The 21,614-nt window shown below is 40.4% G+C and overlaps 1 protein-coding gene across 6 annotated transcripts in view; it reads left to right on the top strand.

Annotated features, from left to right (window-relative positions):
- The window catches only part of Csrnp3 (cysteine and serine rich nuclear protein 3), a 184,743-nt gene that overhangs the window by 85,228 nt on the left and 77,901 nt on the right, over positions 1 to 21,614 (top strand). For 3 of the 6 annotated variants that reach the window (XM_057755103.1, XM_057755105.1, XM_057755104.1), the window contains one exon: positions 19,605 to 19,775. In XM_057755103.1, the coding sequence (XP_057611086.1) occupies positions 19,605 to 19,775 (171 nt within the window). Of the gene's footprint in view, positions 1 to 951; positions 1,076 to 2,757; positions 2,864 to 19,604; positions 19,776 to 21,614 lie in introns of those variants that run through there. The other 3 variants (XM_057755106.1, XM_057755107.1, XM_057755108.1) reach the window with 3 other exon arrangements.

The raw sequence follows: 21,614 nt of genomic DNA, 5'->3' as shown, positions 1-21,614 counted from the left end.
CATACACAGTATACATGCATTAAAACAGCATCTAAGCCGCTAAAGGTTCCTGTAAATGTTGAGCCATCCTTTCCAGAAGTACTTGTTAGCACTAAAATCAGATAAGGTAAACCATATGCTTTATTGAGGTAAGCTGTCTAAAATAAGTTACTGCGATCTTAAGAATTAGTATGAACCATCTGTTCTTTGACTTGAGATCTTCATTGTTCATTATAGTCAGCTGTTCTAGGGATGTGTCATCTTTTGAGAAGATAAATTAATTGCCTACCTCATTTATATCCTTCAATAAAAATGCCCTAAGCCTCTCATCTTCCTTATCAAAAAGAATTTATTCACATATAATATCCTTTAGAGATGGGGATTTTACTGGAGGAAATTCTCAGGGAACCAGAGTCCGGCCTTTTAGTGGGGGTTGTGGGACCAAGAAAAGAAATGGTTGCTATTAAAGGGTTAAAATGTACTGTAAGTTGGTTCTTTAGAACAGGACTCTTCAATAATATTAATGCAACAGTATTTTCAGAAACGGAAGGTAGGAAAAGGCTTGAGCGAGTTTGCTTCCCATAAACTCTTACTCAACCTCCAATTAGCATAAAATCTAGCTCCCCCTTTTTTAATGGCTGGAGAATCATTTTCAATACTAATAAAATGTCTTGTAAGGATTTCCCCAAATTGTGCTGCATAAATGTCCTAGGGCAGTTCCCTAATCTGTTATTTCTTCCTCCTAGTCGAGTCAGCTGATAAAAATATCCATAGGCACAGTGAAGTCAGTGGCAAGCCTGGCTTTCTCAGGCAGAAAGAACTCCATGTGATCACATCTAGGCAGCCTCACGGAGGCTGAGGCCGTGCATGCAGCAGGAGGTAATGGGTCTTTGTGCGAGCAAAGCTCTTGTCTCGGAACAATAAAGCATATGCTACCGGCAATAAAACACGGGGCTGGGAAATGTAAGAAGATTCCACTGAACCAGGAAGAGCGATGCCTTCCGTGATGCTGACACATACTATAAAATGGTAATCGATTTATTTTGGATTCTAATGAATAGAGAGTGCCAGGACTCTACTGCGGCTATTTGAACAGGTCGGTGACTTTTATAAATCCCCTCCCCCCCCCCCCCCCCCCCCCGTCTGTGATTGCATTTAAATTAGATTGGGCTAATGTGTGTTCTGCCTTAAACAACAACTTTACAAGGTATTTGCAATGTGTAATAGGAGGGACGCACTTGAACTGATCCAGCAAGATTGAATTTTTGATGAAGTCAAATATAACAGAAATGCTGATATTATTATATTGAACTGAATTGTTATTCTATTTAAAGATGGATAGGTTAGAAAATTTTCATTTAATAATTTTTAATACTTTAGGGATGCATAAATACATAAAACAGATTGGCTAATATATAGCTGCTATAAAAAAGCTTCACTTTTTCATGTTAAAAAGTCTTTATAGCCGTAGTTTATATTTATTATAGAAGATGAATCGTTCAGAATTTGCTAGTGTTTTTCAATATACTGTATGCTATTTATATAAAATGTGTAATTTTTTAAATAAAAATTTTAAAAGAAAATTCCAAATGTTATTTAAAGATATATTTATACTTTAGTAATATATCCATGCTAATATTTATTTGCTTTTTCTAAAACCTTTTGTATATTAAAAAATCTTTTATATAATAGATGTTAGTTATAAATATGTGAAGAAAAGAAAATTAACTTAATTTTAAAAACAGGATTGAATTAATCATTTGATTATCAGTATTTCCACTGGTTCACCATTTCAGAAAAGGAAATCTCTGCCTTTGTGGGTTTTTATAAAATATCTACACACATAATATTTATCTGGAGAATAACTAGATCTTGGGTTTATGAGTAATTGAGAAGTTTGTATTTCAAATAGACAGATTGCTCTGTGTACGAATTCGAGGCCAGGAGTAAACTCTAGCAGATAACAGCTCACCACTCAAAATCATTGGAAAAGACCAGTCGTACCTTGAGGTGACTCTTCCAGCTGAAATATGCAGTTTAACTTTGTTGTACGTTTTTACCGCTGTGTCGTTTAAAGGCATCCTGGGACCTAAGTTCCTTACAATTAATATTTGGGTTCCATTTAGGCTGATGATCTCTAACGAACTCGGGCACATTTAACATTTTTCCGAATTACTAAAGTGACTGCGTCTATGTGTATAGTGCCTAATGTAAATTGATGTCTGTAAATGTTATTTAAACCACCACCACAACAACAACAACAAAAAAAACCCGCCCCATATGCCGGATTATGCATGCGATACATATTACACTTTAAAAAAAAAAAAAAGAGCCATGTCTCCAAAACAAGCGAAGTTAATGGCAATTTAAAATTGGCCCACTACACGTATTTAAATGAAGTATTTGACTATTTGGGTTTCCTTGGTTACCAGAGTCGCTGCAGACAGCTTATGGTGGGGAGACGGTAAACAAGTAGCATAAGACTGAAACAACCACTAAAATCTTTCATCCATTAATGGACCTAGGGGGTGTGATGTTGACAGCCCGGTGAAGCATGTCCACTCCCAATTGCGGGTCCGGGTGCTCGGGGATGCAGGTACCCTGGCTGAACCGCAGCTCCACAATTCCTTACCCAGCATTCCGCTCTGGCTGCTGGAGCATTGCCGGAGCCTTATGCAAATGAGACCAGCGCAGGCTTTGACTGCAGAAGAGGAGGGGGCAGAAGGGAGTTCAAAGGTCACGGGGCTGGCTGAAAGCTGGATCAGTTGCCTGAAAAAAAATGTATCCTGGGCTTCTGCAGCCGTGTTTTGCAGCTGTTAGAGGAAGTGCGCTTTATTTGTGAAGATTTTACAGCGTGTGCCGTAGGCATTTAAAGTCCATGCAGGTACGGTGACATTTCGTGATGCGCTGATTTTATTTCTTTTAAAGACACTGATGGTGATTGGTTATTTAAATTTTCTGTGGCAGTTGGCAGGATGTTGCTGGTTTTCAGGCACCCTTGCTAGTTCCTTCTTATTATCGTTATTGTTTTTTTTTTCCTCCTAGTATTTCCCTATTTGGGGTTTTTTGTTCTGATAGACTATTTCATGAGAGAAACAGGCTTGGGTTTCTAAATAATTCTGCCTTTTGGGTATGTGTTAATTTTGGAGAGCTAGCTGGTTGAAATATCTAGATAAATATTAACACTTAAAACTTTCAGTGGATTTTTTTTTAATTTTAAGGAAATATATTTTAAATAAGAACTGAGCTCCAGCCTAAGATTTTTGTGAGGTATGTAGAATTAAATAATGGAGTTCTTTTGTTCATAGCTGCAAAACACCATAAGGATAATTTAAGAAGTTATGTTTTAATTTTAATACAGGGTTTGGTTTTGAGAATCTCCACTCTGTTGCATTGTTAAAAATATTACTAGAGAAGTGATTACTTATTTTTGGTTTGAGTTCCCGTGATCCTTTTTCATGTTTTAATTGTTGTTAGATTTCTTTGGACTTTTCAGACAACGTTGCTTACATTTAACACATTCCACTGCCTATGACTTTGCCTTTTAGTTAAATCAGGATCCTAAGGGGATCCTCATGAATGTCATAGCAGGATGAAGCCCGCCCCCCCTCCACTAATATCACACTTTGTAGAATGTGTGATTACATCATAGTAAATCTGCCCCACACCAAACAAGTGTGTAGTCACATTCCTTGTTCACACTGCTCTTTAATTTTCACACCATATTTTAAGTAAACTTAAAACAGCACAATCCAACTATGCTCATCCACTTCCTTAAAAAAAATACATGTATCGATTCAATAGTTGCAATGTTGATGAGGAAAGTATATTATTTTCATTTGTGTTGACTGCACGTCTGTCTCAATTAGAGGTCTATTTATTACATTGTGTGTGTGTACGCGTGTGCATGCATTGTGCATGCTGGATACATGAAGGTACAAAATAGGCATTTAGCCATGAAACTACTGCTTTACACATCCACATTTATGTAAGAAGTTTTAAAGTGAAATTTATACTGCTTACCTCTAAGGAACTAGTACATATTTAGAAAGACGATTATTTTCTTTGTACCTAGAACAGGGAGTTAATTTTATTGTAAAGGTTGAAATGGGGTCGCTTGATAACAGTACCTTCCGCCTAAAATGAAGAGAGGTTGAATGGAGCACACCAACAGGAATGTATGGACATTTAATCAGTGGAGGACAGTTATTTCAAATATTTATGAAATTCACAGTGTAGTGATTATTCATTGCCGGATCCTCACCCTTTATCACTCACTGGGGACAGTGTGACATTTGTCCAGGACACTTAGTCAAGTTGATGAAATGGGATTCACGCTGTCATTTTTAAAAGTGCAAAAATTGCGGGTTCTTTTTTTCTTCTGAATACTTCTTATTGTGAAACTTCTCAGTAGCTTAAGCTACAGGAAATACATTTTCAGTAAATTACTTCCTCTTTTCCATTGACCAGAATATGCTGACCTCTGATCTCAACATCATTTGCGGATATTTATGAAAATTACTAAACACTGCATGTGTACATGTATGGATTCTATGTACTATAGTGCACAATATATATCTATTATTTATATCATTGTATATATGTTATCTAATGAAGAAGCTAAACAGAATCTTTCAGACTTTAGGCATACTTGACTGACAATTTAAAAAAAAAATTCTGTTAATTTAGATAGTGCCAGTAGTTTGGTGCCTACACACCCTGTGTGTGTTAGAGGCAGAGAAAAGAAAGAAAGAAATGAGGTTAATATTAATATAGGCAGTGAAGTGCTTTTAACTTTGGGCCTGTAGCAGTTACCAGTGAGCATATTTTGAATATAGAAATAAAAATGCAGTGTGGGTAAAGAAACAGAGCCCATGAAGCGGCTTAGAGGAAACGTGATAATAGATATATGAGGAATAAAGAGAACTGTTGTGCTTCTGTGAGCCACGAGAGAGCTATGTATGTCCTGCAGCTAATTTATGGCTTTGAATATCCTGGGTAATTTATGTCTCGATGCAAATTCGCTCCAAACTTTGAAGTCTTTTTGCATTGGCTAATCCATCCTACTTCCATACAGATCCCAGCAGCTTGCATGTAGTGTGCTCATGGTCTGGCCTTCTAAATGTATATAAAAAATGTATTTATGTAAATACAATTCAGATTAAACTTGAGAAGTAGAAGAGTAAAGAGAGGAGTCTAAACACAAACCCTTGGGGGTAGATAGGTATTGTGCGTGACGAAGCAATGTCATCTCCAACTTCAAAGTAATCTTTAAAGATTTTTTTTTCCAAAACCAAATATCCTGATTTCTGATCCCAAGTCTGTCTTTGTCATCGTTTGAAACTAGAGACCGTATTGTAAAAGGTTTTAGGGCAAACCATGTGCTCGGTATAGGAGCATGGAACAGAGCCTAAAAATCTACAAATAGCTATTGTCTCTCAAAATCGGGTGTGTAGGTGTTCAGTTTTATGATCCCCGTGTTTGTCCAGTCCTTGAACTTCTGCCGTCTTTGAAATGGAAAGAGAACAAAGTGACTTTTAGCACCAGTAGGGAAGTATTCAACATCATTACTGAGTGTTCAAAGCAACCACATTATTTTAACATGGCAGTTCTTAAGAAGCAATCATAACAAGAGATTGCCTTTTGATTGCCTCTTTTAGAATTTAAATAAAATTGAATCATTTTGTTGAAAAATATAAGCTCAATGCAATTATATAAGGATTTTAAGAGTCTTATAAGAACTATAGCAATATTACAGAGACATCTTATGTAGATGGAAATGAGACTATTTTCAGAATAGCAGGAGTTCATAACTCTCAGGGTCAGTTTTTTTTTCTTTCCAGCGCTAATAACTTTCATGGAAACAAACACAATACACATCATTCTGCTTGTTGAACAAAGTAGAAATAAGTCTGAACTTTTCCTCCTGATAACAGGACAATTAATTCATAGCCTTTATTCACCTGCTCCGAAACACAGAGCTGCAGCCTGATTGTCCTCCAGCACCAAGTGCTTCTTAGTAGTATACTCTTATTATATCATATTTTTATACTCTGTGAATTGTATTGTCCCTTTACAGGGTTAATTTTTATTTTAAGCATAATAAGTATTCCACAAGGCAACCATTCAAAAATGAGCTCTGTGGTGAATTTCTTTGTGGTTTTACACTAAGTTCTCAAGCATAAAGACTTTGTTGAGCAAGGAAAGGAAATTAACATGTCACCATACTCCCATGTCCCATGTTAATATTCCTACACACACACACACACACACTCACACAAATGTACATACACACTTACATGCACACACACAGTATGATATGCACAGACTATAGAGAATAAGCAAATTTGTTTTTATTTTGTCCTCAGGGTAATTTTTAAATAAATGAGAAACTACTCCTGTTGTTATAAGAAGACTGTCATATTAGACTATTGACAATAACTTGATAGTATTTTATATCTAATAGGGAATGTTTACTCTTAAGTACATAATAAAAACATAAAGACCAATTTTTATTGCCATTAACTAATTATTAGAGCCAGATGTACCTCTGTTACCATTTTAGGAGTTGCGTTTTTCAAGCCTGGTGACGTATTCACGGAAATCTCACCAAAGGGATGGAGGAGGTTGCTTGGTGGCTTCCGGGCAAGCTTAGGAATCTGTCCACGCATTGAGTTGCCCTTGAATCTGTTGAAGCTCACGTTGTTCTAGTCTGGAGGAACTCGTGATAGCACGCCATTTGAAAGTTGCTACAGATGAGCCAGAAAATGGGTTATGTCATTCACTACTGTTTTTGTAGATATGTAAATGCACTGTCCAGAAATGTGTGATTTTGAAGGAACATGGATGCTGTGAGCTTACTGTGGAAACAAATATTTGAGAATGAAAACAGGCTGGACAGTTACAGCACACACCCTAATCCTAGCACAGCTGAGTCAGGCCAGTCACTGAGTTCAAGGCCAGCTTGGTCTTTGAGTGAATTCCAGGGCAGCCAGGAGTACACAGAAAAACCCTGTCTCAAAACAAACAAACAACAAAACAAAATAAAAAATCAAACAGCTTAGTATGAGAACAAGTTCAAAGTATCTGGGAATAGCCCCATATGCCATACATTGGCCTTTTGTTTTCCTTCTTCTTATTTTATTATTTTTTGATTTTGGTTTTTAAGTAAACAGTGTACCCCAGTCTGCCCCAACTCACTCTGCAGCCCAGGTTGGCCTGAAACGTTTGACCATCCTTCTATCTCAGTCTTCCAATGCTCGGATTATAGGTATATACCATCACTCCTAGCTTCTGATCTTTTTAACACCAACACTTTAAGGAACTGAGAAATCTTACTTTCAAATCTGGGTTGTTTGTTTAAAACAAGAACACGTGTAAACTTAAGAAAATCCAACAACAGTTCAAAAAATATAGTATATAATATTGTGTACTGTATGTGTACTAGGTAAGTGCTTGTGTTATATAGTTTGTTCTGTAGATTGTTATATCGTTGGCTGTTACATAGCTGGCTGTTACATAGTTGCTATATATTGACGTGTGATTTCAGTCCTATGGGATGTGCAGAGGCTGAATAAGGGCGTGGCTAAGAGTTTAGATTCAAGTCCCAATCTTGATGTCATTTCCAAGATGTGCTCTGTAACTATGACACATCTTTTCCCAAAGCAAAAAGTGTACCAGATCTCACTGAAAGCCATGCTTAGGTGGCACTGAGAGCTAATGCCTTGAGTTGTAATGGGGCAGTGGTAGGGGCAGTCATCTTGATCATTGAGGTTCAAACGATGCGTGAATTTGTGGATGCCTTGACTCTCCAAACTTCTGCAGATGTGATGGAGCCATGTGTAGAGTTATTTTGTAGCCTGTCCTGGTTTTCACATTTCTGCTTTTGCTGAACCATTTTTCCTTGCTTCATGTGGTAAACATGTTAGTTCTTCACCTTGGATGCATTCATCTGAGGATTCTGAAATCTGTCTATCTGTCTGTCATCTATCTATCTATCTATCTATCTATCTATCTATCTATCTATCTATCTATCTATCTCTTATTTATCTGTCTATCTATCTGTCTAATATCTATCTTCTATCATCTATATATCTGTCAATTATCTATCGTCTGTCTATCTCTTTTTTATCTGTCTAGTATCTTTATCTATCAATCTGTCTATTATCTATCTATTTATCATCTATCTATCTATCATCTATTTATCTATCATCTATATCAATTTTTATCACAGCAAGAGGTTGGCACATCTTAGTTTCTACCTGATGATGTAGAAGTACTAATTTGTTTGCTCATGAAATGACCTTTATGCCAAAGATTTATTGCTATTTTAAATTTCTCACAAATTACAATGTTGCTCAAGTAACATTGCTTGAATTGATTTAGTCAAAGAGGTTCTCAAATTAAATTTAGAAAATCAACCTAAGTTATTTTATTAAAAATAATTTTAGTAGCATGGCTGGAAAGGCCTTTTCTGATTCATATCATGACGCTGCTTCTTTAGAACTTGCTTCAAGAGGAAAACTCCTAAGCCATGGTTTCCACCTCTGCAAATACAGGATGGCCTTGGTGAAACTTTCTTTTGTGAACAAGTTTTAATTTATGCTGATTGAACATTTGCTGAAAATATGAAAGCCCAGGTATTCAATCTGGCTACACAGATTACTTCTGCTAATTGCTGTGTAATGCAATGTCCGATGCAGGTTGAATGCCAATTGTTCTTGGTAGAGAGTAAAGATCCCTATCTCACCTGAGGTGGTGAGTCATTTTAAAGACTGGCCAGAGTCCTTTCTCTTATCTGGATGTTTGAAATTCCCTTTCTTTTCTGTGGAGAGTCTTGCTGATCGATTACCAGGGCACGGACAGGTGTGACTCTGAAGCCTGGCCTTGTGTGTTTCTCAGACCTGTTTTAGAATGCTTTCTGAGGAAGAGGGTGTTGTTTTTAAATTCTGTTCATTCATACTAGTCTGATAATCCTTCTGAAGGAAATGCTTTCAGAGCTCTTCAGTGCTTTCTATCTACACGGGTTAGTCATTTTATTATTCTGTTAGGAACTTTCTAAAAACTGAGAAAATTTTAAATGCTAAGTAGGAAAAGTAGAGCTGGATTTCAGTGCCAAGATAATAATAACTCTAAGTTTCTCCATGCCTGTGTGGTAATTTATTTTTCCTTCTTAATGTTCTTAGTCTTCACAGTTGCTCGAGACATTAGGCTAAGTACTGTTCCTTGGTCCTAATAGCAAGCATCGAAAATAAATTTTTCATTGACTTCACTCGATACGTTTGCTGTTAGAATGGAAAAATTAGCTGACAACAGGCAGATGAACATTTTTCAACAGTTCTAAAAGCCTCTCATTTTCTTAGTTGGTCCTGTCTGCCCTCGCTATAACTAAAACGTCAAACACTTATTAAAAAGTTGACTTTGGAGAAAGAGTTTTGACTCTTAGACCAGCATCTAATCAACTAAACTAATTTCCCAAAGAACAGATGGTCAAATCTTGAGGTAAAAACCTTGAAAAAGCGTGGTCTGGAAGACCAACAACCTCAGTGGCACACAAAGGCAGGTAACATGGGAGCTTCTTTGATGAGCGTTCCTGGCACAGTCGTACAAAACCCTTTGTCGTTCAATGAAGCAAGTCAATTTAGCCATTTGGTCTGCTCATTGAAAAGGACGACAATGTGAAGAGTTAGACACCAGCTCTTCCTTGAAGGCCACAGCCTTTGTCATTTAGCCCCAAGCCGGGAAAGTGACTGTCTCAGAACCGCTTCCTAGTCCCTCCGTGCCCTTTATTTTGATCGAACTGTTAACTACACTTGACAAGTAACACTCAAAATTATGCCACTTGTTACCAGTTGACCCAGATGTGATAGTACACATGCTGAGAGCACCGGAGTATGTAGTAGTCCGCAGCGGCTTGTAATTCAGATGGGATCTGGTGTCAGGTGAGCAGCAGTTCTAACAGTGTTCTTCCTGCTCAGGTCCTGGCAGCACAGAGCAGTCCCTTCAACTCAGTTTGCTACTGACTAAGGAATGTTTTTTTTTCTGGGAACAACAGACTCTGTTTTAAAATTTTGAGTGAATGATCTATAGAGATGTCTGAAAACTTGGTGTTTGAGGGAAGGCTATGGAAGAGGCATACAAATAGCCCGTTTGGTTTGTAGTAGATGTGCAAGGAATTCTGACTGGAATTATTTTATGTGGAACGAGGCAACATAACCATAACCATCTTTTAGGAAAGGCAGATGTTTGGGGAATTATACTCCAATCTAGAACATTCTTATCCCTAAACCAAAAATTTAGAGACTCATAAATGTATAAACACCAGTCTGGGGTGTGTTTGGTTAAGAATGCTGTGGGCTGATGACACAATAATGAAATCCAAGGAATATTCTGGGAGATATAGCAGGCTCTTTCCACGCGTGCTGGGAACTACGATATGAGGCTGTAGAGCTAGGGTATGGTCCAGTGGTAGAACACTTGCTTAGTTCACATGAAACACCGGCTTTGATCCCCAGCTCCTCCTCCAAAGCACAGCAACTTGAGGGAGATGCACAGAGCTTGTCCCACAGATTGAATAACTCACTCATCTGGCAAAGCAAATGGGGACAAAGGATTCTCAAACTTCTTTTGACTCTGTGAGCCAATGCATTCACATGAATCATTTCTCCAAGTTCATTATTCATCAAAGTAGAGGGAAAGAGGGTTAATAACCATAGCACAGCTTGCTAACCTGGGAACCCATGAATAGATGTCATACATGTTTGTGCTTCTATGCATTTTTCCTCCGGAAGTAGGGCCCATTGCTTCCCTCACATTCTTTAACTTCGAATCATCAGATGGCAAGAATGTTGATGTAAAGATGCTGATCAGCATAAGAACTAAAATCTTTAACTCAAAATCACAGACAACTCTCGCTCGGGGGTTCCTACATAACTGGGGAACCCCACAATCATTTCTCTAGCAAAAATATTTATTAGGCAGGAGTGTTGCCAGGGTTCTTGGCTTACACAGACACCTGGGCAAGAGAGGTGTTGGCTGACTTGTGTTGCTCACGCTGGCAACTCACCAGCAGCGTTTTTCACATTGGTACTGCCCCCACAGAACACCTACAGGGTTTTACCTTAGCAAAGCGCTGCCAAGGCCTGCTCCTCTTGGCAACACGTAAGCTATTTTCTTGCCAAATGGGCTTTGACAGAAATGGCCCTAGGATCAGAGCGGAAGATAATTTTACTTTCTTAGGAAGGCACAGATATTTTCTCCAAATGTATAGAGTGATACGTGTCCAAGGCATCTTCATGCTCTTATAGTTACCACTGACAGAGTAGCCTAGAATGACAATGCATGAAACCTAAGAAGCATCCGCTGTGCACACACATGTGCTTTCTTTCTTTTAATAAAAGCTGATGCACTGTAGTCAACACACGGATGTTTGGACAAGCAAGAAAGAACATGGTGCATACATACACTGAGTTCTAATCCCAGATGCTTGAGCATCCTCAAAAAGTAGCTAATTTGGGGTCTCATGGCACAGTCAAGAAATTCAAATTGTCTTCATCTTTCCCTATTCCTTCATGCAACTGTTGTGCCTTACGTTTTCCCCTAACTTACAAGTTTTGTACTTCTAAAAGAAAACCATAAATATGACGGAAAGAAATATCGCTAAACAGTAGACACAAAAATAAATAAAGCCAGCACCTCTGCCAACACTTCTCCACTGGGTTTAAACAATGCCTTCAGCCACAGTGTAGAAACATCTGTAGAGGAAGCATTGAGGCTAGGAAATGGTACACATGAGAAGTGTTAAGTTGGGAGCCTAGGCCCCAGTCCTTCACATCTATCCCAGGCCTGGTCTGGACTTCAAATCCCATATAAATGTTAGGTTGGGAGCCTAGGCCCCAGTCCCTGGCATCTATCTCAGCCCCCAGGCCTGGTCTGGACTTCAAATCCCAGCAGGCCAGGTCCTGACCCCACCCCCAGGGAGGGGTCAGGACCACTCCTCAGGGTACATAAGTGATCCCCCAAAAGAAAAACACATGGTCTCCCTTTCTTCCTCCCAGGGGTTGCTTTTCTGTGGCTTCCCGTTTCCCCCTCGGGGCAACCCGAGAGCGCAGATCTCCCATTAAACCTGGATATTTCCTAATTCGGCTTGTTTTGATTTGGCTTGATTGGGAATTTTTGCGTCGTCAGAGAGCTCGGTTAGGAAATATTCCTAACAAGAAGGTCTTCAAATACTCGGCATTTGAGTGATGGTGATGTCAGAGAAGGGTGACGTCACCAAATTCTTGGTACTGAAGCAGTGGATTTTGCTTTGTACTGATCTCAGCTCTGCGGACCACTAATACAAGACCGTGAAAATCCAGTGAATAAGGAAAAGAAAAAGATGAGAAAAATTAATTTTAATATCCAAGAAAATATTTTAGAACCAAATGAAAGACTTCGAAAAAGGAGAAAAGAAAACATTTCCAGCTATTATGATTTCTGACAAAAAATAATTTCTTTTTAGAAAGACAAGTGATTAAATAATGATGATCTTTTTTTGCAGAAACTGAGGACTTTAGTTATTCGATTAATATGATCACATAAGGGGAGAACATCAGAAATTAATTATAGTTTTAAAAAATTAGGTGTGAGCCGGGCGATGGTGGCGCACGCCTTTAATCCCAGCACTCGGGAGGCAGAGGCAGGCGGATCTCTGTGAGTTCGAGACCAGCCTGGTCTACAGAGCTAGTTCCAGGACAGGCTCCAAAGCCACAGAGAAACCCAGTCTCGAAAAACCAAAAAAAAAAAAAAAAAAAAAAATTAGGTGTGAGAAGGATTTGGCCTGGCTGCTCGTGTGTCCTGGTGGCTCACTGCTTGTTTACTTCTTACTCAGTTTGTCCCTCTTTCTGTGTCAAAGGAGCCTCTCCGCCGTGTGAACATCACTCACCGTGTTTGCAGTGGCTTTCACCCCATCCTTCGAACTGGCTGAGGCAACCAGAAGAAACATTAACATCACTACCATCTTGGGTCATGTTAGAGAACAGACTTTTCTGGACCCTAAGGAAACTAGAGCCAGTACCCTCTCCTGATCAAGTTCATTGAACTAGAACTTGGTTGTAGTTCTAAGCATTTTGTATTTGTCAAAGAATTTGTTAAAAGAATGCAACGAAAAAAATTTGATTTGTTCTTTGACTAGTTCTGACCCCCAAAATAAAATAAAGCCCCCATTTACAAACTGCAGTGCAGGTCCTCTGGCTCTGTCAGTGCTGCTGCAGAAGAAAGGAAATGGATTTTCGTTATTAGTCTTTGTGATTAAAGGTTACTTTCTCCTTTCAATTGTTTGCAAAATTAGCAGTGCAGAGATTCCCACGCTCCCCCAGGTAAACATGAACAAAAGGGTTTCTAAATGACTGACGTTGTTCCTGGTAAAGTGTTCCCTACATATTAACCATGTACTTAACCCTTTCATAGAACAAAGACTGACTAGATCAAATGAATCTGTTCCTCCTTGTCCTGCCCCTCCGTCCTTCAGGGTAGGGGAGAGACCGCTCAGTCTTCTCAACAGCTGCAGCTTTTAACCTGCGGGGTCGAACCAATCTTTCACAAGGTTTCCCTATCAGCTATCCTTACATACAATTCATGACAGTAGCAAAATTACAGTCATGAAGTAGCAGCGGATTAATTTTAGGGGTGGGTCACCACAGCACCAGGAAGGATATAAAAGAGTGGTATCCTCAGGAAGGTTGAGGACCGAGGTGATAAAAAAAAACAGGCCAGGCTGCTGTTACGTCACAGTTCATTTGTTCCTGCTTCAATGACAGGCAGGCCTGCCCTTCCCTGAGGACCAACATTCTCCTTGTCACTTCCCCAATTGTTTATAGATTGGTGATTTACCCTACTGCCTTTCTTTTCTTTCCTGATGGATTCTTTCCTGTTTTGTGGAAGACAGGAGGACAGTGTTGCTGTACAGGGTTCCATGCCTCAGCTCGTGTTTCCTACATAGATATTTTTGGTTGGTTACACATTAAGTTTGCTTCCTTACCAGGAACAATTAGGATTGTCAGATTAAAATGCAGAAGGTTCAGTTAAGATGAATTTTAAATGAACAAAAATAATTTAGGCAAAAGTGTGTTTGAAATGCCATCCGTTTTTCCTTTTTTGGAATTCAAGTAAAACTGGGTGTATTACATTTTCGCTTATTAAATCTGGCAATTTTTTTTTTTTTTTTTTGGTTTTTTGAGACAGGGTTTCTCTGTGGTTTTGGAGCCTGTCCTGGAACTAGCTCTTGTAGACCTGGGTGGTCTCGAACTCACAGAGATCCGCCTGCCTCTGCCTCCCAAGTGCTGGGATTAAAGGCGTGCGCTACCACCGCCCGGCATAAATCTGGCAATTTTAAATTCTAGAGTGCCACATTTGCAGATTAGATAGCCTGGTCCTCATTAGAATGGGGTTTATTTATTTATTGTTAAGGTATATTTCTGTTTTTTTCCCCTCGGATCTCCCCACGCTCTTTCTTATGTAAGTAAGTTAGGAATATGTTAAGGGGAATAACGTTTATTTTTTCTTCATTATTATTTCAGAGTGCATTTTCATCAATGTGTTCATAGAAGTCTAAACAGTGCTTATATCGAATACAATGTGAAATAAATAGCTTATGTAACTTAAGAACAGTATACTAGTAAACATGTTTGTTAATGTTTTAACATAAAGCAGTTCTTAATTAGATTTGGGAGCAAAATAAGGGGTTGTCGCTGGATGTGATTGCATGAGACTTTAACCCACAGCACTTGGGAGGCAGAAGCAGGTGGATCTGTTGAGTTCCAAGCTAGCTGGGTAAAAGAGTTCCAGGTCAGCCAGGGCTATAGAGTGAGACCGTGTGTCAAAGACAAGAAGTTTTACAAACAGAGAATGGAGATCTAGGTTAAGCATCTAGTCAACTAAATCCCAGGCTTATGATGATAAATGAAAAGAAGTATCAGGTAGCAGGACACTGGCTTTCAATCGGAGTTGCCTTCCACAGTGAGAGCCCCTAGATTACTATCTATCCCCTTTCTGCCAGCTGATCAAGAAATTGTCTGATTAGAGGGCAGCATCCCTAATCCAGGAGATCCCAAAAATAAATCAATTTTTGGAACATTGAATTCAAGCTACGAGACCTGCAGACAAGTTACTGGACCCTAGTCATGGTGACCACAAACCTGAGTCAAGATATCAAAGACTTTCTGCAGCCCCGACTCTGGTTATGCTCTGATCACAGGGTTCCTTTTTCCCCATCTCATCTTGCATTGGGTGAACCGCTCTGGGAGTTTTGAAAGTACCTTTTGGGTATGTCCTGCTTATAATTGGCTTCATAAGTGGGGGAACATTTTGATGTTGGTTTCATCTCATTTGGATGCACATTTAATCAAATATTCCAGCTGTGCTGTTACAGGACGTGGAGCCATGAATTGGGTGAATACCTGTTTTCCCTTCCTGGAGTTTTCAGTCTAGAAGGGCAAACAGACATGACATAGTAATTAAGGCTTAGAAGTGAGGGATTTCATTCAGAATGTGAACATGCATCCACTGTGCACCCGTCACCTAGAAGGTGCTCTTCTAACCATGGAAGCCAAGGATCTGCCCCTTCTCTCTGTTATCAGAGGCTACGATGCTAACATATGTGGAGACACATAGATACCACTTAGAGATTTGGGAAGTAGTAAATGCTGCAGAAAAAGACAAAAATGTAGTTAAGAGGACAATTATCCAAAGTAACTTAGAAGACAGAGAAGTACAAGGTTTAAGGTGCTGAAACATACTTAGAACTGAAATATCAGTGAAGCAGAGGCCCCCAAATCACTGACAAAGCTGGTCAAGCTAGAAGGTTGAGGGTTTTTGTTTTGTTTTGTTTTGGTTTTGGTTTTTTTTTTTTTTTTTTTGGTTTTTCGAGACAGGGTTTCTCTGTGGTTTTGGAGCCTGTCCTGGAACTAGCTCTTGTAGACCAAGCTGGTCTCGAACTCACAGAGATCTGCCTGCCTCTGCCTCCCGAGTGCTGGGATTAAAGGCATGCGCCACCACCGCCAGGCGAAGGTTGGGTTTTTAAAGGCACTGGGGGATTTGAACTTATTAAGATGACCTGAAGGCATTTTGAAGTTTTAAGCGTCGGACTGGTATGATGATGGTTTTTGTATTTTAAATTTCTCATTCTGCCTGTAACTAGGAAAGTATCTCAAATGCAAAGAAAACTCTCAAAGGAGAGGAGGATGATGGACATTTTCCCTAGTCCAAGTGTGGCGATAGTGCCGGGGACTGGCACGTCTCCTAACTGGACAGAGATAGCTGGGAAAGATGGCTACTCTATCTTCCCACTGTCTTACATTCAGGATCAATCAGTGCCTGCCCAACTGTTCTTTGGCCTTTCCTTCTGTGTAAAACCTACTTGAAATGCCCGTCCCTTCCTGTTTTGTTAACCATCCGGTTTGTGTCTCATCTTTGAGGGAGCGATGATAGGGCTAGGATGAACATCCATCGTCTTCACCTGCATCTGTGCCTGTGCAGCCACGTGGTCCTGAGATGGGTCACCTGGGAGATAGCAAGTTGGCAGATAACACATGCTAACAATATCACCTCCCTAAATCCATATCCTCTCCCTTCTAGTAAGATCAGAGAGATGAAAAAGGAGGTGACTGCATCTCCCTTTTCCACTCTATTAAATATGTCAGAGCTTATACTCCAGAAAGGAGTGGACCATTCCTGTCCTTCCCATCTCATTCCATAGTCTGATATGCCCATATAGTGAGAGAAGACAGATGTCCATCCCACTTCATTGTTGCGCAGGGGAGCTGGGCCCTCAACCAGCTTCACAGGAGATGCTGCACGAACTAACAAAGAAGGGCAAATTTGTCAGTCTTCATCTTATCAACAATTCCTGCTGGAGGGACTGAGATAGGAGAGAGGAGCGCCCAGGGCCAACCTAGGTGATGCTTGGGCCTGGCTCCCTGTTGAGAGAGAGATTTCCTGTTCCTCGACTTTGGGGAATCCGTCCTGCTTAAGGACATGGGGGTGAAGGGAGTAACACTCCGCCGTGATGCCGTAATGGCTTCCATTGCTGTATCTTGTTACAGAAATGTGTGTCTTGACCGTAGCTTTCCATCTCGTATTATTTTGTGTCTTGGAGTCTCTCCCTCATGAATTGCTTTGCATCCTGCTTGAAGTGAAATCATTTTAAAATTTATATCCTGTCCTACTTTTATTTCAAGACTCCACTTAAAATATCCTTTTTTCCCCCTCTTCGCTGGCTCAGATATGCATGAGCATTTTATGCTTTTCACACCCTTTGAGATGAAGAAAATGATAGGCTAATCTGAATAGTGGTAAAATGAGAGAAGAATAGAGATTTTATTCTCAGGAGAATGGACAGAGATATATTTTCCTGTGGCTATCAGCTATCTCCATAGCTAATTCAATCAGGCAGAAGCTGAACATTTAATAAAGCTGTTAACTAATTTTGAGGTGTTTTGCTGTTCGAGGGAGTCCATCAGAGTGGTCCCTTGCTCCGACAGCAGGTAGCTTGCTTTTACCTTTTGAGAAAAAAAAAATTTCTCCACTCAATGAGTTAAACATAAATATATCAGCTACTCGGCACTTTCCTAGAAGGATTAAATTGAAATTAAGAAAAAAGACATGATGCATCTAACGTCAATGTTTGATTTTCTTAAAAGTCACACCAGAGGTGGCCAGAGAATTGACCTGAAATTGGGCACCGAGTTGTGTCCAACACATTCATGGAGAGTAAAATCCAAGAAAGAAGGTGCTGGAACACAAAGTGAACATTTGGCAAGGGTTTCTCAGATGTCTTAGAGATGCCCGCCTGTTGCTTCCCAAAAGACTATAATGTCTGCATCTTTCCGAGTTGGTAGAGCTGGCTCAGACATCAAAAGATGCATTGCTAAGCGTCTCTTTCCCAGGTCTCACTGCTGCTACTGATTCAGCTAGTGCACTTTGAGAACTCAGATCAGACTGAGAGCCGGGTCAGCCCAGGGGATTTGAGCAGGCGCTTATGCTGTGATCTGCACAGGCGAAGGGTGGTTTTCCGAGATTTCTGAGAGCAGTTCTGAGATCACGTAAATGAGTGGTTTTTAAATAATTTTAAGGGACTCGTTCCCTCTTGATCTACCAGACTGACTGACGGCTGTGTGTGACAGGGAGAACTTACACGAGAGTTCAAATGTCTCGAATCAACTTGCAATATTTTGGGCTAAGTTAACTTTTAATTTCTCAAAGGGAGATCGTACTGAAATACCTGAGCTAATATATTTACTAAACTATCACTATACTGAGAAGAAAGTTGGTATCCTTTAACTGGTTGTCAAGGTAAAAGAGGAACGATGAGGGCTAAGCAGGCACCCGGGGAAGAGAAAATTCATTCATGCAAAGCAAATGATTTAGAAGGAGACATGTCACTCTTTGGCTCCACTCAGTTAGTTCAATCGCCAGCCTCAGAACCTCAGGAAATTTCTGGAAAGGTAGCAGCAGCTTCAACAATCAGGTAGCATGGGGACAAAGTTCATCTTGCAGCAGCGTTAAAATGGAAACCACCTAAAATTCAGAATTGATTTCATATGCTTCATTATGCTCTGCTAACTAGGCTCCTTGAATTTGAAATTTTCTAAATATAAAAAATTTGCATCCTACTTTCAGTGTTTCTCCTAGATGAATTTTGCACAGTGTGGTAATCACTTCTGACTTTGGGGGCATTGCCATTTTATATTTTTTAAACAGAATTCCATGAACTTAAGTGGATTTTCTTATTTTGCCAACAAAAAGACTAACGGTACTGCATTAAGCTGAACTCTTTCTTTCTTTCTTTCTTTTTTATATTTATTTATTTATTATGTATACAATGTTCTGTCTGTGTGTATGCCTGAAGGCCAGAAGAGGGCACCAGACCTCATTACAGATGGTTGTGAGCCACCATGTGGTTGCTGGGAATTGAACTCAGGACCTTTGGAAGAGCAGGCAATGCTCTTAACCACTGAGCCATCTCTCCAGCCCCTCTTTCTTTCTTTCTTGTTTGTTTTTTGTTTTTTTTTTTTAATTTATTTATTTATTATGTATACAACATTCCTTCCATGTATGCTTGCATGCCAGAAGAGGACACCAGATCTCATTATAGATGGCTGTGAGCCACCATGTGGTTGCTGAGAATTGAACTCAGGACCTCTGAAAGAGCAGTCAGTGCTCTTAACCTCCGAGCCATCTCTCCAGCCCCTGTTTTTGTTTTTCAAGACAGGGTTTCTCCGTAGCTTTGGAGCTTGTTCTGGAGCAAGCTCTTGTAGACCAGGCTGGCCTCGAACTCACACAGATCCGCCTGCCCCTGCCTCTCAAGTGTTGAGATTAAAGGCATAGGCCACCGCTGCCTGCCTGAACTATTTCTTAAAGACATTAGAAAACCATTGAAATGTTGGACTAACTGAAGTGTCAAGGACTCCAATTAATTTTCACCCTGTATTTTGTTAACTTGAAATATAAAAAGAAATCTGCTTCTTGATACTTTCATGGGACAGCTACAGCTCAGCCCATGTATCCAAGTCACATGAGAAACTGATGGGAAACGTTGGCCCCACAGTCCGCAGTCACATTTCAACGTTTGGCTCCTCCTCCTCCAGGTACATGTGACAACGCTGCAGCTATGAGTGGAATCTTAAAGAGGAAGTTTGAAGATGTGGACGCCTCCTCGCCCTGCTCCTCTGCCCGGGAATCAGATGACGAAGTCTCCAGCAGTGAGAGCGCTGACAGCGGGGACAGTGTCAACCCGTCCACCTCTAATCACTTCACCCGTGAGTACCCGTGTACCGGAACCGCTTCCGGAGCCGCTATCAGGTTCTGCCGAGGGGGCGGGGCACGGGGGGCGGGGAGGAAATCTTGTGTAGTATTGGTCATTTTTATCTTTACCTTTATGGCTAGACGTGTGTTTTTAAATTTCAGTAATCAGTGAAATAGAAAAATCAAATAAAAACGAGATAGTTTTGAGACACCTCAGTGGATTCCATTATGTAAGCAGAGTTAGCAGTGTTTTATTCGGTCCTATTAACCCACTGAGTTGGCAAAAGTAGGCGTTCTTTTCCTCCTGCTCTTCAAAAAAGCATGTAGTACACAGGGCACAGATGGGAAATATGGAGTAAGGCGTGAACTGACGGTAGGGAAGCAGGCATATCCCCGTAGCCGAAATGATCCGGGAGGAAATGAAAGGTCGCATTTTGCGTTTGCTAGTGGAAAGTGTTGGCAGAAACAGTTTGCTCGGCCACACACTGAAGCGTGAGAGGCTCCACGTTCTCCCCAGCTGCAGCCCCTTCCCAGGTACTTCTTTTGCCACCCAGTGCATTACAAAGTCCACCGAGGTGAAAATAAGAATGTGTGCTGTGTCTTCCATTCCTTTCTCTGCAATGCTGTCGCCTCAGTAATGTGAGCTTTAAAGAAGGGCTGTGAAAAATTCGGAAGCTCTTGCAACCTAAGCACAAGAAACTGACATGGACTAGTTACATAAGCAAGGGACTTATGTTTTTAAAACAAAGAGATTTTACTGTGAGTCGGGCAGTGGTGGCTCATGCCTGCCTTTAATCCTAGCTCTTGGGAGGCAGAGGCAGGCGGATCTCTGTGAGTTCAAGGCCAGCCTGGTCTACAGAGCTAGTTCCAGGACAGGCTCCAAAACTACAGAGAAACCCTGTCTCAAAAAACCAAAACCAAGCCGGGCGGTGGTGGCGCACGCCTTTAATCCCAGCACTCGGGAGGCAGAGGCAGGTGAATCTCTGTGAGTTCGAGACCAGCCTGGTCTACAAGAGCTAGTTCCAGGACAGGCTCCAAAACCACAGAGAAACCCTGTCTCGAAAAACCAAAAAAAAAAAAAAAAAAAACCAAAACAAAACAACAACAACAAAACAATATCATGATAGACAGCTGGGCTTTTGAGATTACACTATAGTGATTGCATCATTCCCTTCTTCCCTTTCCTCCCTCCAAACCCGCCCATGAACTCCTCCTTGTTCTCCTTCAAATCCATGGCATTTTGTCTTTTGTTTTGTTAAGCTGAATTCTTTGGTTATTATATGTATGTATTACTGGCTCTGTGTACAGTGAGGGCGGGCAGTGTGTGCATGAAGCCGTGCACAGGTGGAGGGCAGAGAACAATTTGTGGGAATTGATTCTCATTTTCCACCCTGTGGATTTCAGGGCTCAAATTCAGGTTCCCATGCTCGACGCTTTGCACCTTTACCCACTAAGTCATCTTGCCAGCCTTGTTTGTTTTATTAGCTGATATTATTAATATGTGAATCTCAAACATCTCCTTGCTTTTGGAATGGTGACAGCCTCCGTTAGGAAAAGAAACCCAATGATTCAAGCTTTTAAAAAGAGACCGTAAAGAGCTCCTTAAACATTGAGCCTGAGGTGTACGTGCTCTAATCGGCAATATTCCTCCGAGCAATCTGAAATGAATGGAAAGTAAGAAAAGATGTTACAGCTATTAAAACAGAAAAGTAACAAACCGTGGGGACAGCGCACATGGTTTGTACATATCATGAGGTTACGAGGTGAGCTTGTGCTTCTGATGTGAAAGAGGTATGTGGACCTCTGGCTTTGATATCAGTGATGAAGGCAACATCAGCTTCATCAAACATGGC

This window comes from Chionomys nivalis, chromosome 22, assembly GCF_950005125.1.
Source record: "Chionomys nivalis chromosome 22, mChiNiv1.1, whole genome shotgun sequence".
In the NCBI taxonomy this organism is placed as follows: Eukaryota; Metazoa; Chordata; class Mammalia; order Rodentia; family Cricetidae; genus Chionomys; species Chionomys nivalis.
Note: the sequence above shows the minus strand (reverse complement) of the source record. Positions and strands in the feature narration are given on the sequence as shown.